The sequence below is a fragment of the Pipistrellus kuhlii genome, unplaced genomic scaffold (assembly GCF_014108245.1).
Source record: "Pipistrellus kuhlii isolate mPipKuh1 unplaced genomic scaffold, mPipKuh1.p scaffold_m20_p_3, whole genome shotgun sequence".
Taxonomy (NCBI): domain Eukaryota; kingdom Metazoa; phylum Chordata; class Mammalia; order Chiroptera; family Vespertilionidae; genus Pipistrellus; species Pipistrellus kuhlii.
This window is the reverse complement of record NW_023425529.1, coordinates 31,069,209-31,087,211: the sequence shown is the minus strand read 5'-3', so window position 1 is coordinate 31,087,211 and position 18,003 is coordinate 31,069,209. Positions and strand designations below refer to the sequence as shown.

The following is an 18,003-nucleotide window of genomic DNA, read 5'->3' as shown; positions in this document are numbered from 1 at the left end:
TAACTGTTTAATTAAAATTTACCACCTTCTATTGTCTGAGACACAATCAATTGGTCTGTGAACTGAGGGCCCAGTGTGTGACCCTGCAGGTTATTTCAAAGTTGATTTAGTTAGGGGCCAACTGAGGGCTTATTGAATAATTCACATTTTCCAGAGAAGTTGACTTGAATTATACAGTACAGCCTGCCAAGCCCTCCTTTGTTTATGAATCCACTTTCTGGTTACATCATGCAGGATAGGTCTTTCATGGAAATCTTGACTAGCGCCTTGTCTTCTATGATGCTGCATTCCAAACCCAGCATAATCTCTCTGTGACCCTTCCCTTGTCTGATTACTCTGATTTGTTAGGAAAAGACCCACCCATTGTTGGTACCATATTTTTCTGTGTATAAGACACTCCCATATGTAAGACCACCACCCTTTCCCAACCCAAAATTAAGAAATCAATATTTTAAATATTTTGCTGGTTTTCCTCTTAAGACCTTTTTTTGGTATCTTAAGGCGTTGTTCTTCCTGTTTTCTCCACTGTCTGACCATACATTCAGTGGGAGGAGATCCAAATGGTCTCTATGCAGCTCTGTTTCCATGCTCTTTTGTATAGCTGATGACATTCAGATAACATTGCAGAGTAAGATAATCGATTACTGGTATTTATCTTTTCATTTTTAAAACATCTTTATGCGGTCAGAACACTCCAGACCAGCACCTGGCACCCTCACCTCCTCCTCCCCCACTCCCACCCCCACCACCACCTCCACCTTCAACTTCAATTAAAGCATCAGTTGATCTCAATAACAATAAGGCTCATGATTGGAGGAAGCCTGTTTGACAAGGTATGGGCAGCTACACATCTGCATGGCTCCCTTCCTGGCTGACTTCTGTGTATAAGATGCCCCTCAATTTTCAGTTTAATGATTTTAGAAAAAAATAGTGTCTTATACACAGAAAAATACAGTATTCTCTCAATGAAACTTTGTTTATATGCTGGTTTTGCAATTACTCTTAATTAACTGATACCTCAGTCTTTTTTTTTTTTAATATATTTTATTGATTTTTTTACAGAGAGGAAGGGCGAGAGAGAGAGAACTAGAAACATCGATGAGAGAGAAACATCGATCAGCTGCCTCCTGCACACCCCTTACCGGGGCTGTGCCTGCAACCAATGTATATGCCCCTGACTGGAATCGAACCTGGGACCCTTCAGTCCGCAGACCGACACTCTACCACTGAGCCAAACCGGCTTTGGCAACTACCTCAGTCTTAATGTAATTTCAACAATTTGGGTTTTATGTATGGATTTTGTCTTGGTGTTTTCTTATGAAGTTATTCAGAGTAGATTACAGGCAGTTTAAGATCCTAAGTAGACAAACATGGAACATGGTTGTTGTGGGAAAACAAAACAAAGCACATAAAACAACCACATCTTTATGGCACTAATGAACCTCAAAATACTCTCATTACTTCTTGGAATTTCACAACTGTAGGATTTATTTCCAACTACTTATTTGTTCTAGCAGGGGACATCATGTTTTGTTAAGCAAAGCCATATTCAAGATAGCAAAATAGAGAAAATATCAATTTCTGTATCTGACACTGGTTTGGTTAAGATGGAAAGCTCATTAGTTCATAATAAAAGGGACACATTTTTCATAAGAGACAAAGCAGCCGACTTAGGAAACCTCAGTACCCACACGTTGAAAAGCACGGGGTGTGGTGAGCATGTTCACATAGCAACAAGTGAAACCTGGCTTATTTTCCTTAGAAGCTTCCCAGATGTGAAAGAAACAAAAACATGTTTTAAAAAGACAATGTTGAGCCGAAACCGGTTTGGCTCAGTGGATAGAGCATTGGACTCCGGACTGAAAGGTCCCAGGTTTGATTCAGGTCAAGGGCATGTACCTTGGTTGCGGGCACATCCCCACATCCCCAGTAGGGGGTGTGCAAGAGGCAGCTGATCATTCTCTCTCATTGATGTTTCTAACTCTCTATCCTTCTCTCTTCCTCTCTAAAAAAAAAAAAAAATCAATAAAATATATTAAAAAAAAACAAAAAAAACAATGTTGAATACTTGGAATTTGAGGGGGGTGGGAAGGGGAGAAAGGTAAAGGAGATATAAATGGTGATGGAAGGAGACATGGCGTGGTGAACACACAATACAATATGCAGATGATATGTTATAGAACTGTACACCTGAGACATATGTAATTTTATTAACCAATGCCATCCCAATAAATTCAATAAAATTAAATTAAACTTCAAAAAAATACACATTGCCTTAGAATCCCCTAATTTTCCCGACGGGCAACCACTGGGCTGGACAATATCACAGTTGGCGGCTACCAGGCTGGGTTACATTGCAGGAGGCAGCTACTAATGCCAGAGGCAGCTTCCCAGCTGGGCACTATCTCAAGAAGCAGTTGCTATCGGAGAGGAAGTCACTCAAGAGAGGAAGTCACTATTTGCAGAGGCTTCTGCTATCCTGAGAGGGAGAGGCTGTCACTATGGCAACAGACAGCCACCACAGGGCTGGGCACTATCCAGCACTATAGCTAACGGAGGCAACCACCAGGCCAACACCTATCAGAAGAGGCAGCTACAGGGACGAGACTATGTTGCAACAGGCATCTACATGGCCTTTTCCGTGATATGTCATAATAATAAAAGGGGGAAAATCCAATATGATCTTGAATGGAGAAAAACAAAGAACCCTTCCTTGGATTGTTGTTGTGAGGACAAAATAAATAAATAAATAAATAAATAAATAAATAAATAAATCTGTCCTTTTGCCGATACTCAGTAAGTATAATTATCATGCTATTGATGCTAGTTTTGCAGACTTGACTTTTGTGCACTTCTTTGAAAACTGGAGAATTCCATGCTTATTACATTTAGCTGCAGGTTACTCCTCAGCATCTGACCCTTCCAGGCCAGATTTCCTTTCCTCTCACCAGCCCCGAAGGCCCTAACATGCCCCGCCTCAAGCGGACTCACAAGGGATCTAACCTGTTACTAGTAGAACTTCTCTGGGTCCTTCCTCAAACCAAACCTCTCCGCATTAAGCAATTGTAAGCTTTCACCCAGCCTTATTTTCCTCTGTATCGCTCCAAGCTTTCTGGATTTCTCAGGGATCAGTGACATGTCAAAAGGAAGAATAAAACTAAACTGGAGACAATTATGTTAATAATTTTCATCCTTGCTAAAAAACGTGGTTTTCATAAACTAACAAACCCTGGTGCTTTCTCCAGACTGAAGAATGCTTTCAGTTTTGTTGGTAGTTTTTAACACAATCACAGTGCCCCAAAGTACAACTTCTCAAGGCCTTACTGATTAAGAACTCATCAGGGAAGGTATGTGAGATGCCTGGCCTTCTTTTCAAACCACTGGTTTAGAGAATATCTCATAAGTGACAAAATCAAAATATCAACCCCAAACCAAAAATATAAGCACTACCCACCCGAATCCCTTTTCCGCTAAGGTAGGTACCGAGAAGACTGTGATAGAAAGACTACAAACTCCTGAATCATAGACGAGTCTGAAACCCACAGTCACAACCAGCCCCCCTTGTTGTGAATCCTTTGCAAAATTGCCAGTCTGCGCTGCAATGATTTCACCATAAATAGGTAACAGCTACTTTGAAGAAGTTCTCTAATTACTAGAAAAAAAACCTTGAAATGCCTGCACATGACACATATTCTACAGGCTGGAGGAAAGCTCCCTCGGCAATCCATGCCGTTCTCTCCTGGCTCACATTAATCCTTTCTTCTGGGCTCAGAGGAGACAGTTCTCCCTTTACATTAACCTGTATTTCTTTTTCATTCATTCTCCCCATAGTGTTTGTCACAAAGGTGACTCCTTGAAGCGAATATAACATTTTGACTCCAGAATGAACCCTGAGTCTTGACTCCCCCTGGCTTATGGAATGTACAAGAGAGCTCTGGGCCAGTGACAGCTCCTCATTAGTTCTGCCTCTTGAGCAAGCTGCCCTCAATGTTATCCATGTCATTCTTAACAGGCCCTGGATCCAGAGCCTCGCAGCACCTGGTCCCTTTGCTCCCTCAAACGTTCCTTTCCCACATGGAGGCTCCCTGATCACTTGCCTGGGACAGAGCCTAAGCACGCTTTTCTCTCTTATTGGAAAGCACCACGACCTATCCATTCCCAGGAGCAGTGGGTGGCTATCTTGTTGGCATCCTCTCCTCCTTCTGCCCCCAAGACCTGACCTTCACCTGACATTTGAGGCCATAATACGACACTGTAGGGAGTTGCCTTGCCCTAAGTCTCTCCCCAGGAGGCATACCTTACTATTTAAGATCTGGACGACCCTCTGCTGCAGTGTCTGGCCGGCCTTGGGCCTCACAAGGATATAAATGACTTTCAGGTCCGGGCTGGTGCGAAACAGCTTTTCCATCAAGACTTTCCCCAGGAAGCCCGTGGCCCCGGTGATGAGAATGGACTTGCCACCGTAGAAAGCTGCGATCGTGGACATGATTCTTCCCTTGGTCTCTCGCGGCCCCAGAAAGAGGTTCCTGGAAAGGAAGAGAAATAACAGAAGATGACATCCCTGGAAATTCTAATGTGCAGTCATCTAAACGGTTCTTGGTGCTCTCAGAATTTTGAATGTGGGGAAAGGTTAGAGTGATAGTCATCAGGGCTTATTGACAACATGATTTGTGGCAATCAATATTTATTCCGCTCACTGTGCATGCCAGGCTTTATGCTGGGAAGTGTGGGCAAGAAATGAGTGAAACATGGTTCCTGCTCTCAAGGAATTGCTCATAGTTGAATGCAGGGGACAGACACGTAGAGACTGTTATGCAGTATATAACATGGTAAGTGCTGACACAAAGGGGCACAGTGGAGGGGTGCATAGCAGGACCTGGAAATTTCAGGAATGCGACACCTGAGGTGAAAGTTGAAGACAGAGAAGGGCTGTGGTAAGTGTGTTCCAAGCCAAATAAAGAAAGAGAAAGAACAAAGGTCCAGGTTGTGGTGTAGCATGCTGATCGGGGGGAAATAAAAGGAGTTCAGGGTTGCAAGAATGTAAATAATAAGGCGAGGAGTGGCTCTATAACCTGTTAACCCAAAACTTAGAACAGCTATAAAACTTTTAAAATTAGGATGTAATTATTATTTCATTGCAGTTTTTTTTTTTTTTTCCTAAATCCTCACTCAAGGACATATTTTTCATTGATTCTAGAAGGAGAAAGAAACATAGCTGTGAGAGAGAAGCATCAGACGGCTGCCTCTTTGACACGCCTAACTGAGGATCGACCCTGCAACCTGGGTATGTACCCTGACCAGAAATCGAACTCTCGACCCTTAGGTGCATGGGGTGACGCTCTGACCACTGAGAAACACTGGCTAGAGCTCTTTGGAGTTGTATTTAGAGATATTACTGGAGCAAATAACTTCTGGTTTCACTTGTGCTGACTGACCCTGTCCTACTCAGTCATTTCTGAATTGAGATCTTCTCTTCCTTGAACTGAAAATGGGTTGAGTGTCATCCTTTCCTTCATATGCTGCTCACAGGGTTGAAACATGGCAAAGGAGCAAGGGTGGAGAAGGTTGCACAGGGAGGCCACAGACAGAGTCTGGGTAAGCCCTGTTTCCACAGCCTGGGGAGAGGGTGATGGGAGCCAGCTGCCGCACTTGGATGCTGGCACTCCAGACGAATAATCCCATGTGGTAGAAATGCAGCAGGAGTGTTTGTCTTTAAGCCCCAGGTAGTAAAAGACTGTTGATTGGAAGCAGCGTCTGAGCTTTGAGTGAAGGCGGTGTTGGCTCTAGGGGAGCAGACTTCCTTTCTGTCCACTGACTCTTCAAGCTGCAACAGATCCTGTCTGCTTGGACAGGGCTGGTGTGGATCTTGCATAACACAACTCCAGGGACTGGCCTTGGCATAGGGGTTATAAAGGAGAATTGCAACAAGTCCAAGAGTCCACACCCAGCCTCTTCAGCTTCAGTCAAGGTCACTCTGACAGTAACACCTCAGGAACAATGACCTTTCATAGTTATAATGTGCACATTATAATTTATAGTCATGATTTATACTCGGAGGATCTTGTGCCTCTGTTCTTGAGCAGGACTCTTTGCCTTTGGAAGATTCATTCATTCATGAAATTATGCAACAAATAATTTTGAGTACCTGCCATGTTTTCCCTCCAGCAGAAGAGGCCAGGGATACAAAGATAAGCACATAAATAAACAAGACTGTTACAAATGTAGATAAAACTGGGATGGATGACAGAAATCACATCAATACTATTCGCTTTAGGAAATCTGGATTTCATATCACATTTGCTAGGCTTATTGAGCTGCTATTTAAACCCCTTTAATTGAGGGTTGATGTGAGAAATATTATTTTGAGAAACACATTTGGACCTTGTATAAGACATCAATTATTTTTTGTTATATTATATAACACTATTCATATTATAAGCTATTCAACCATTTTCTCAATAATTGAGCACTTTGGAAAAATACAGACTATTCTTGCCTTGCCTGCCTTGACGCTCAGAAAAGTGGTGTCACGAGTTTCAATAACATCCTAGGTTAGGTCACAGGTTCTAAGAGAGACTGCCTGAAATCAAATCCCAGTCTATCACTTATTAGCTGTGTGACCCCAGGCAAGTTATTAATCTCTACACTGCAATAAACTGGGGGCAACAGAAGACTCCACTTAATAGTGCTGTGGTAAGAATTCTATGAGTGAACACATGTAAGAATCTTAAAAATATGTCACATAGAATATATTAAATACATACTATTATTAAGTATTAGCTATTAATATAGTCACTAGTTCCACATTTTTTCCTCTTAATGGTTCTTGCTTTTCCTTTTGACATTTACTTTAAATGTTCTGTCTGAAGCATTTTCTATACCCTCTTTTGGAAATAGGAGGAAACAATTTATAACTCAATCAATCATCAAAGCAAATACAGTGTTATCACCAAACACAACTCGACTAAAGGAGCAGACTTCTTGCCAGTTCTTTTCTATATGAAAATGTGTAGGCACCACACTTCTCCACTTTAACATTTGGCACAAGTGAGCATGGCTTGTGGCAGAGAAATTAAGGAAGGAAAACAGTTTGGATAGAGGGACTTCCCAACCTTATTTCTTCTGCTAATATCATTGTTTGTAATCTCATATGCTTTAGTGGAGTCACATTTTCTAAAAATGCAAATATACTGTTAAGGCATTTTGATTCCAAACACAGTTTTACAATTGTGATGAAGAATTTTAGAGAGCAGGAAACATACCTCTCCCAAGCTTATTTCTTATGGGACAAAGGAAGGCTTGACATGTCCTCAAAGAATGGAATTTGCCTGCTCTGTTCATAGTCCAGATACTTCTCAAACACAACAGAAACCATAGCAGGGTACACAGAGTGCTCTGAGAGGAAAACAAAACATACAGCCGTATCTCCTGGCACTGACCGCCCGGTCGTCAAGACCTGGTGACCACGGTGACCGTGACTCTAGTCAAGGCAACCGATTCTGAAAAAGGTCAGAGAGAATGTCCATCCTCAGATCAAAGCTGCTTCAGAGATGGTTCCTCTGTTTCTTGCTTCTACTCTCAGGCTAAGGCGTGTTTGCTGGTCCCAGAAGCTCCTCTATAAAAACTGGTTCCCTCAAACCCGTTCCATATGGCATAGCTTTGCAAGGTCCAGCAATTGTTAACTCCTAATGTAATTAACTCATTAAAAGACTTACTTTAAACATTAAAATAATTTTAGAGTCCTTTGTGGAGGATATGCAACTTCAGAAGGAGACATATGTTTCGAACTGCTGACTAGGCCAGGACTTGCCTTGTGTGTGTGTGTGTGTGTGTGTGTGTGTGTGTGTTTAATATATTTTATTTACTTTTTATAGAGAGGAAGGAAGAGAGATAGAGAGTTAGAAACATCAATGAGAGAGAAACATTGATCAGCTGCCTCTTGCACACTTCTTACTGGGGATGTGCCCGCAACCAACGTACATGCCCTTGACTGGAATCGAACCTGGGACCTTTCAGTCTTCAGGCTGATGCTCTATTGGTATCCCCAGAATACTTCCTAAACTCGGGATGAATGGAGAGACCTGTTAGGACCCAGCAGTTTCTTTTGGGCTTAGACAGTTCCTGAAAGTGAAATTAACAGGATGGGCAATTTCAGACTCTAAGGAATTCACAGGTGTTTTTCTTACAACTGATGTACCATTCCAACTCTGACATAATTCCACAGAAAAGGACCTAGTTATACCAACATAATCTGGCTTTCCTATGTCTACCCAGTTCTGAAACAAACTCCAGCACAGACATCAAGAAAAAGGTGCCAGAGAGCAGTGGTTTCAAACACTTGCTGACACTGTACTTTATTTATTGAGCACCCACCAAATGATAGCACTGTGATGGATGCTTTTCATGGGTCCAACTGAGAGACTGAATATACACGTGAGCAATGGCCAGACCTTGTAGAAAAAAAGAGCTTTGACCCACAACCTGCAGCAATCTGCTCAAGAACCCAACCTCTTATCTACAATACACAACTCAGGAAGCCAGCCAGCTGTAAATCCGATTGTCTGGAAGTCAAATTGCTACTTCTAAGGACAATCCAAACAACCCATAGCTACTGTAACATTCAGCCCAAAACAGCCAGGACTTGATTAACAACTGACAGCTTCCCTAATTTTTGTCCCTATTTTCAATTTAGCACCAGAGAAAGCCACATATCTACCACTAACCAATCACATGGGATGCCCCACTTGTAGTTAACATGCCTACCTGTAGCTTCTCCACGCCAATAATCTCCAACAGGGCAGCCCCGAAGCCTTCCATTTCTCCCCTAGGAAGCTTTCTAGCTTCTTTGCTTTGGAGTCTGTGCCAAAGTACAAGTGAGGGTGATGCCTCCCTTGTTCTTGCAGGCTCAGAATGAATAGCCCCCACTTGTTCCCATTTGGTTGGTCTTCCTGTATTTCCACACAACTCTTACACGCATCTTACAAGTAAGGGGAGTTGTAGAGGTTAACTTGTGAATGGGGCCACACAAGTGGTAGAGCAAGGCTTTCCACTTGATCTCACTAATTCCAAAGGTATTCCAGGAACCATTATCCACGTGTAGAAAGATAAAAGAGGCTTTTTTCTCCACTGTCCTCTGCTATCACTAATTTTTACTGTTGGAGTACTTTTATCTTTCCTGAACAAGTAATGACTCTAAGGATAATGCTACTAATCTGTATGCCTATTGGTGTAGCAGTTGAATTCAATTCAGATGCACTATTGAGAGTTTAAGGGGATTTCCAGGGTTAGAGCAGTAACTCGTAATTCCACATTTCTTTATCATGAATAGAATATATGAGCAGGTGGAGAGCACGGTAGGTGTTAAGACTTGAGTTGCTTGTGAGGGAAATGGTATTACAAAGCTGTCCACTTGGGCCGCATCCCAATGACTGCATCAGGGCACGTGGGCATTGGATATGAGTCTCAATGTGATTTAAAGGATTTAAAAGCAGCATGCTCTTTTCAGAATGCAGACTTTCCCCATGTGGATAGGTCACTAATTTAGAGAAGGGGTAAACTCGCCAGTAAAATGGTCTCCGGGGGTCACATAGAGGAGTTGATTTAAAGGAAGGAAGCTTTTTGTCTTATTACTGCATTTTGACATTTTGGGTTACCAGTTCTAAATGGAATCAAGCTGTCAAAACAAAGACCTCAAATTTACATACATGTTCCTGTCCAGGCCACAGAAACCCTGAAGTTCTGTGTCAAAACCCTTGTAAATAATTTGTTTGTAACATGAAATACTGTGTATTGAAATGGACTTACAAAATTACCCCGAGGCAAGGTGCATGCTCAGCGTTCAGACTCAGTTCTCCAAAACCCTCAGATGTGACACCTGTCACAATCCCTGGGTGTACCTATGAGTGATTTCTCCACAGTGACGCTAGAGAGATGGGGGCCACTCAGACACACACCCTAAGGTCCTGGGCCACACCCTTCACAACACTTCCAGGAACCAACCACTCCCTGGAGCCACTGAGGTGCCTCCTCAGGAATGAAAGTCAGGCAAGACAGAGAGCAACACAGGTCCAGCTGTTTAATATGCAACAAGAAAAACAAGACTGTTTGCTCTTCGTTTCAAACGTTGACACAGGAATGAAAGGAAGGATTTTACATTTTATACATATTTTTTTGAAAGGAGCCCAAAATACAACATCAAAGGAAATATTGGGAGCATTGACAGGTCACAATGAAGTCTGTAAAAACACTGCAGTTTGCGAAATGAATGAATGAAAGAAAGAAAGAAAGAAAGAAAGAAAGAAAGAAAGAAAGAAAGAAAGAAAGGAGGGAGGGAGGGAGGGAGGGAGGGAGGGAGGGAGGGAGGGAGGGATGAGGAAGGTAAGGAGGGGAGGGAAGAATGAGGAAGGAAGGAGGAAGGGAAGAAGGGAAGGACGGAAGAAGACGAAACTAAGGAGACAGGAAGGCATGAAGGCTTCAGGAAGGCTTACGGACGTATGCATCTCTCGTCTAGAGAACCAGAGGAGGCAGGAGCAACCAATTTTTTTCTTTATTTATTTCTTTTTTATTTTTTTTTTTTATTTTTCCCTCAGAAGGGAAGGAAACAGAGTCATGTATATGCATAAAAACAGAAATCACAATTTGGAGAATATCTAGACAAAATAAATCTAAACTTTATAGAAATTCCTCCTTCATTTTTTAGAGAAGGTATATTTCGATTTCTTTTAAATGTAAAGTCATAGAAATACTAGAAAAAGACAGTTAAGTCTGTTTAGCATGTTTACATCCATACATAAACATCCAAACATTATATTGTATCCACATATCTATGCCCACCTTATCTAAGTAGCATATGCATAGCTTAATCTTTCTCTAGTACAAATTCAGAATGCATTTTCAAAACTGGCCTTTAAATATAGAGTAAAATTCCTAGCATTAAAAAAATAAGTGACTGCACCACCTCTCCCCAACCTACTCCTCTTATAATCTTTCCCATCTTAGTAAAGAAAAATTCTATTCTTTGTGTTGATCAGTGCAAAGACAATGAGGCCACCTGGACTCTCTTTTTCTCACACTACCCATCTGTCCTACCTACAAAGTGAATTCAGGATCTGTCCACTTCTCACTACCTTTGCTTATGACAAACTGGTCCAAACCATTACCATACAGCCTCTAAGTCAGTGGTTCTCAACCTTTCTAATGCTGTGACCTTTTAATATAGTTCCTCATGCTGTGGTGACCCCCAACCATAAAATTATTGTCATTGCTACTTCATAACTGTAATTTTGCTACTGTTATGAATCATAATGTAAGTAACTGTGTTTTCTGATGGTCTTAGGTGGCTCTGCTAATGGTTTTGCTCAGTGAGTAGAGCATTAGCCTGTGGACTGAGGGTTCTGGGTTTAATTACGGTCTAGGGCACATGCCCAGATTGTGGGCTGGATCCCCAGTAGGGGGTGTGCAGAAGGCAGCAAATAAATGATTTCCTCTCATTATTGATTTTTCTATCTCTCTTTCTTCCTCTCTAAAATTAATAAAAAAGAAAAAAATTAAAATAAGTCCCAGGTGGGCAGGGAGTTTGTTTTGTTCACTGTTGTCCGCTCAGCACCAGCGGGACACATTGACTGCATCCCTTTATTGGAATGTTCTCAAGACCATATTTGTCTTGTCATCGCCCAGTCATCCTTCAGATATCAGTTTGTCCCTTCCACTGAGAAGCTATCCCTGATCTTTCAGTCTAAGCTGTAATTTAAATTCTTTTGTACACCTTTCTCTGTCAGCACTTGCCACCATTGTAATTTGCCACTTATCTGTATGATGTCCTGATTAAAAGTGCTGCCCAGCTAGACTTTAAACTCCCTGAGGGCAGGAACTGCCTATGCTCATCACTATCCTCCGGACTTAGGGGGAGAGCCTAGCAGTTGGTAGACAATTGCGATTTAAAAAAATAAAATAAATGGATGAATAAATCAAAGAACATATAAATGTAATCTTTTAAAAAGGTTTCTGGCATCTTTACTTTGCCAACCAATTTCCTTTTGTTGTTCAAGACTATTTTGTTTTTTTGTTGTTGTATTTTCTTTAGATTGAGAGATGAGACTGTCAGCAGGTACATCATGAATTTAAAGTGAGATTGCTAGAACAGTGATGCTCATGGGACTCCCTGTGGAGCTGGGTTAAAAATCAGGTGTCCAAGTTTTCCATAAGGATTTATTGAAACATAGCAGATGCCTTCCAGGATCTTCACACTTTATCTTACTTTGTTTCTTCATCATTACAATAGTTAAAAACAGACCACTTCAGAATAGACAAATCCTGATAGGACAGACAGGTAAACCGCAATCGGAAGCTCAGCATGCTACACTCAGTGGGGAATATGGGCTTTAAAAGATTCTCTGTCATGGGTGGAATTGCTTTTGAAAACAACCATTGTTGACCTGGCTGCAAAGAATGTCAAAACTGAGTAACTACAGAAAGAACTTTGCTGAGTTTCTGCAAAGGATGACAAACAAAACCCTTAATAGTCTCTGTTTTTTTTCTGCCTCAGACAAAGACAGTCTTTATGAGTTTCGCCCTGACTCTTTAGATGCCAATCAGGGAGTCTATGCTTCAGGAAGTTTACACTTTAAAATTCAGAAAGTTTAAGATTTTCTGCTAGAATATGATGGGGAAAAATGAAATAAATCACCACAAAAATAATTTTTTAGCAAGTTCCTCAAATGACATTTTTATAGTACAATACTTATAAATAATAACGTTTAAATTTAAACCTTTAAAGTAAATGTAATCTTAAGAAAAGGGGTGTCATTTTTCAGAAGGAAACATGGAGATATTACCCCACTATTTTTAAAATTGGAAGTCCTGACTATCTTTTTGTTTCATTTGGAAACAACAAAACCAATATGCAAGGTTGAAATATAAGATTACTAAAATATTTGAGGACAATGTATATTAGGTTAGTGCCTGTAATGAGGTTGGAAAAAACCTACTCTTTATTAAAAACAAAACAAAATGAAAGCCAATTGTATTGACCTTAGCAAAGTATACCAATGAAATAAAAATAGTTTGTGGCTATTCTATCCAAGTGTCAAATCTAGAACAGGGCATATGTTAATTGCCCTGGAAAATTAAATGCAACATAAAAATTCTTCCAAAAAATTGTTTTTCCTATAGTCAAGAGAATGCTGCTTTTCAGATGTTTCCTTGGTTGACACAAATATTTCTTATTTTACAGTGTTCTTGAAGAAAATCGATTGTTTAATAAAGCAATCTGCCTGGATAAATCTTCCTGGAAACAATCCGTTGCAATATCCTTGTGTAAAGGCAAAATGACAACATAAACATGTTGAAAGTCTTGGGACAAATATTAGAAATACATAGAGTATCTACTCAATAGAGAAGAAAAATGATCTACTTCTTACCCATAAGTTATTATTACCCATACAGTGTTCATTGACACTAAGAAAAATGGAGGAGAGAATTCCTGTTAATGGTCAGAAATTAAATAGATAATAAGAAACCATGATGTCAGAGATAGTGGATTAACCTTTTATACATTATCCATATACATTGAGAAGCATCAATGATGAGAACCACTGACTGGCTGCCTCCTGCACAGCACACCTCAGACTGGGGATGAAACCCAAAAATCAGGCTTATGCTCTGACAGGGAATTGAACTATGACCTCCTGGTTCATAGGTTGATGCTCAACTACTGAGCCATGCTGGCCGGGCCTTGGTTATTTTCTACAGGGTGTGTTGTTGATGGGAAACCTTTTAATTTAGACTTCAAGTTACAGGATGGCAAAAGCAAGTTCCATTGAATTGGAAAAGGAATGGACATGAGGGTGGATAGTGGATAGGATTTTGGGAAGAAGGTGAAGCGCCTTATTGCATGAAGGATAGTTGTTGCATCATATTAGGTAAAAGCATGATGTCGTTTGGAAGTTTAAATCTAGTGGGAAGGGTGTGAGCAAGTGCAGTGTACCAAAAGGAAGGTACTAGGTGAGGCGTTGCCTGTTGATGCTTCGAACCTGCCTTCTCAACTCTCTCTATTGTAGGAAGTTGGAGGCCACCCTTCCTTGACTCTCTTGCTGGATTGGTTTTACTTGCAATTGACCAATGAGAGAGGTCCATGTACTATTTGAAAAACAAAAGAGAACAGAGGCTGCTATCATTCCTTGGGCCTCAGAGGGCAGGCATGAGGGCTTGTTCTGATGGCATACGTGAGGGTTTTTTTTTAAATTCTTTTTTTGTAAGAACAATTAAAATTTTTAAATATGCATCATTTTTTTCAACATTTCTTAGTGTACATATCATCCAACAAAAGAAATGAAAAGGGACAACATTTATTGAGCACTTCCTATGGTACAAGTGTTCCATGTACCATGTTATTATTTTCTCAGAGAATTCTTGCAATAATTTCATGAGGTAACAAATGAGGACACTTGTGTAAAGGCAAAATGACAACATAATCATGTTGAGAGTCTCGGGACAAATATTAGAAATACATAGAGTATCCACTCAATAGAGAAGAAAAGTGATCTACTTCTTACCCATGAGTTAACATTACCCATACAGTGTTCAGCTTAGGGAGTTTAAATAACTTGTGCAAGTCTAAAAATAGAAGAGCAGGAATTTGAACCCAGAAACTCTGTCTCCAAAGACTCTTTTCTTCTATATGAAACTAGCAACATGCCTTTATCTAAGCATTCTCCAGGGTAAAGAGCATGCACGTTTATCTCCTCACCTATATTCAGTTTGGAAATAACTTACTGGAGCTGCAATCCTTTCTTTAAAAAAAAATATATTTTATTGATTTTTAACAGAGAGAAAGGGAGAGAGATAGAGAGCTAGAAATGTCGATGAGAGAGAATCATTGACCAGCTATTTCTTGCACACTCCCTACTAGGGATGTGCCCGCAACTAAGGTACATGCCCTTGACCCGACTCAAACCTGGTACCTTTCAGTCCGCAGACTGATGCTCTACCACTGAGCCAAACTGGCTTCGGCTGGAGCTGCAATCCTTTCAAAAACTGAAACCAGGTGAGGCTTTAGGGAGTCGGAAGGTACACTAATGTACAACTACTAGGCAACTCCACTCTAGGGAGAATATGATTGTCTTCATTAACTTTTTTTGTTTATCTTACAATTTCCACATCTGCATTTGTCCTATAGTCTTATTGGATAACTGTCCTGAAACTGTAAACTTGGACTAACAATACTAACAATAACAACAATAGCTTAGATATTTTTGCCCCAGGATTTCTGTTAAGGGTTCATATATGTTAACCCATTTAATCCTTATAGCAATTCTATGAAGCTGGCATGACTATGTCAGATGAGAAAAGGGAGTCCTAAAGAGGGTAAGCAACTTGCCCAACAGTGCTTATTTGGGGGTGTGGTAAATAAAGAAACTTTATTCAGTACAAAACAGCTCAATTGTGATGCAGTACAGCTATGAGGCCCAAAAGTTTCTCATTTACAAAGTTAACTAATTACTCATTATTTAATGTTATTTTCGTATCCCTTAGTTTCAGAAAAGGACATGAGGCAATGAAGGCTCACTTAGGATCCATCAGGTAGTCCACACAATCATATATCTTTCATATCATTGCACTTTCATATATTCACAATTTAAATATCTTATCAATATCTTTTAAAGGTACTGCTTTAGTTTAATAAATTGCTACTTTGGTATGTATAGAGTTTGAACATGTCTCATAGAGAGAATCCAGTTGAAGAAAAAAGAGGTGAAGCATTTATGGAATGAAGGCCCATTCCAATTATCCCCACCCAACAGAATAGAAAAATCAGCCTTTTGAGTGCTTTAGAGTTGATTATTTAATGAACACACACACACACACACACACACACACACACACACACCCCTATTGTCAGACATGAGCTGGAATAAATAACTTCTGATTTGAGTATGGAAATTAAATTCTATTTTTAATTGATTTTTTCCAGGCAAATTTAATAAAATGATCAAACGCAATTGAAATATTATATTCTTCTCTGAAGCTCTCAAGTTCCCTGCTATCGTGATCTGTGTTTGACTCCCATAGGACAATCCTTGGACTATAAATCTGTACCAGATGTGCCCAAATGACACTTGCTAATGCACATGCTCCAGGCAAAATTGAATTTCAGAGACTGGCAACAACTATCTCACTCCCCCACCCCCACCCAATACCCCACCATTACTAAAAGTCCAGCATTTCATACAATGTAGTCATAATGAAAAACAATTTTTCTTCATTCAAACATTTAAATAACTTGCAACAATAATTAGGCTTGTGCTTCACAATACAAGTTGAATCGAGCACTCATTTTTAACTAATGTAAAACATTGCAAATTTATTGATTTTACCTCACGGAAAATTAGTCATTGATTTCTTAGGATAAATGAGTGATGAGCTATGGTGAAGACCAAAGAAAAGTGAAAATGAGTAATAAAGACCAGTCTCTCACCCCAAAATTCATTTAGTTTGTCACTCCTACTAATAGCTTTAGCAACATCTGGGATTTCATTGCCTGCTTGCTTTTCTCTTACCTTTTTGTCTTATCTCTCTGGCTTCAGGTTTCTCTAGGACCAGATGGTATGAATAAGAAGAATTGAGCAGTAAATGGCAAAAGAACGTAACTCAGGTCTAAAGAGCTATAGGAATTCTCGCAGAATCCCACAACCAGCAGCCTTTCATTAGGGGAGCTCTACCTAGGGAAGAAAGGTCGTCTCACTTGTATCTCTGTGCCTGAAGTCCAGTTCACCTCAAGTTGACATAGGAAGACTCTATAGGCTGGGTTCCCAAGGACAATTGCAATCACCTATGTACTGTGAAATGCAGACAGTACCTTCTGGGTTCTAAAATGTTGCCATTGCAGGGCCTGGCACACACAGAGTTTGAAAAATATAACTTGAATCTTAGCATTAGCATTTTATTGTACAATTTCTCTATCTTGGGTGGTAGGTCCTCTCCTCATCTACTCTTGGAGCAGTAGCACCATTCTCTAAATGAGCAAAGCAGGAGATCACTGTCTCAGCCAAAGTCACATGGTATAGACAAGGTTCAGACTAGGTGCCCCAGGTCTTCCTGCCTTAGCACTTTCATGGCATGTCATAACTTGACTAAGAATCCAGGTCCCATATCTGGAGAGCTGTCCTAACCTCCCTCAACTCCTGCTGTTTCTGTTCACCTTGGGCTATTCATTAGGAGGCCTGTTCAGCAGGTGAGCTTGCAACAGGCCAGTTGCATGCTGAATCCAGAGGAGTTCATTTTCAAAGAAGGAATGACATGAGAAATAAGCCTTCTTATGTCACTGTTAGGGATGAGGGACTGTATCTGATTTGGTATGTCCTTGAAGAACCTTTAAGCTAGGGAATAACCAAGATGGCAGCATGGGTAAACAGCTGTACTTGCTGCCTCTCACAACCACATCAAAACTCCAACTAAAAGACAAAACAAATATCATCCAGAACCACAGGAAAGCTGGTTGAGTGGAAGCTCTACAACTAGAAGGAAAGAAAAATGTGCAGAGGCTGGTAGGAGGTGCGGAGGTGTGGAAGTGTGGCGGTACAGAGGCACACACGAAATGGGCTGGCAACAGGGTGCGCTATTGTGTTTTTTTTCAATTGGGAGGGGAGATACAAGCTCCCAATTGCTCAGAGCTCCAGTTCTGGGTGAGACTCTGGGGACCTAGACTCATACAGGGAGACATTGTCTGGCATCGGGCAGGAACGTGAGGGTGGCTTTCTCTCAGAGATGCTTTCAGTGACCATTGTTTCTGCAAGGGGACCATGGGACACAGAAACTCGCGGACCTCTCCAGTACAGGGCTGACTGGCAGCCATTGCTGTTTTCTCTGCTCTGGTGATTCCCTGAGCCCCCCCCCCCCCCCCCCCCCCCCCTATTTACAACCCCACCCAAGCTATGCACAGCAGCTTTTGCATATGAATGGCCTGTTCTTTTGCAATCTAATAAAACCTAACAAACTGCAACTGGG

General features: G+C 40.8%; 1 protein-coding gene across 1 annotated transcript in view; it reads right to left on the bottom strand.

Moving 5' to 3' along the window:
* FAR2 (fatty acyl-CoA reductase 2) overlaps positions 1–18,003 on the bottom strand; it is a 125,607-nt gene that overhangs the window by 58,026 nt on the left and 49,578 nt on the right. The window contains exon 2 of the mRNA XM_045587882.1: positions 4,298–4,526. Coding sequence (XP_045443838.1) covers positions 4,298–4,486 — 189 coding nt within the window. The 5' untranslated portion in view covers positions 4,487–4,526. The remainder of the gene's footprint in view (positions 1–4,297; positions 4,527–18,003) is intronic.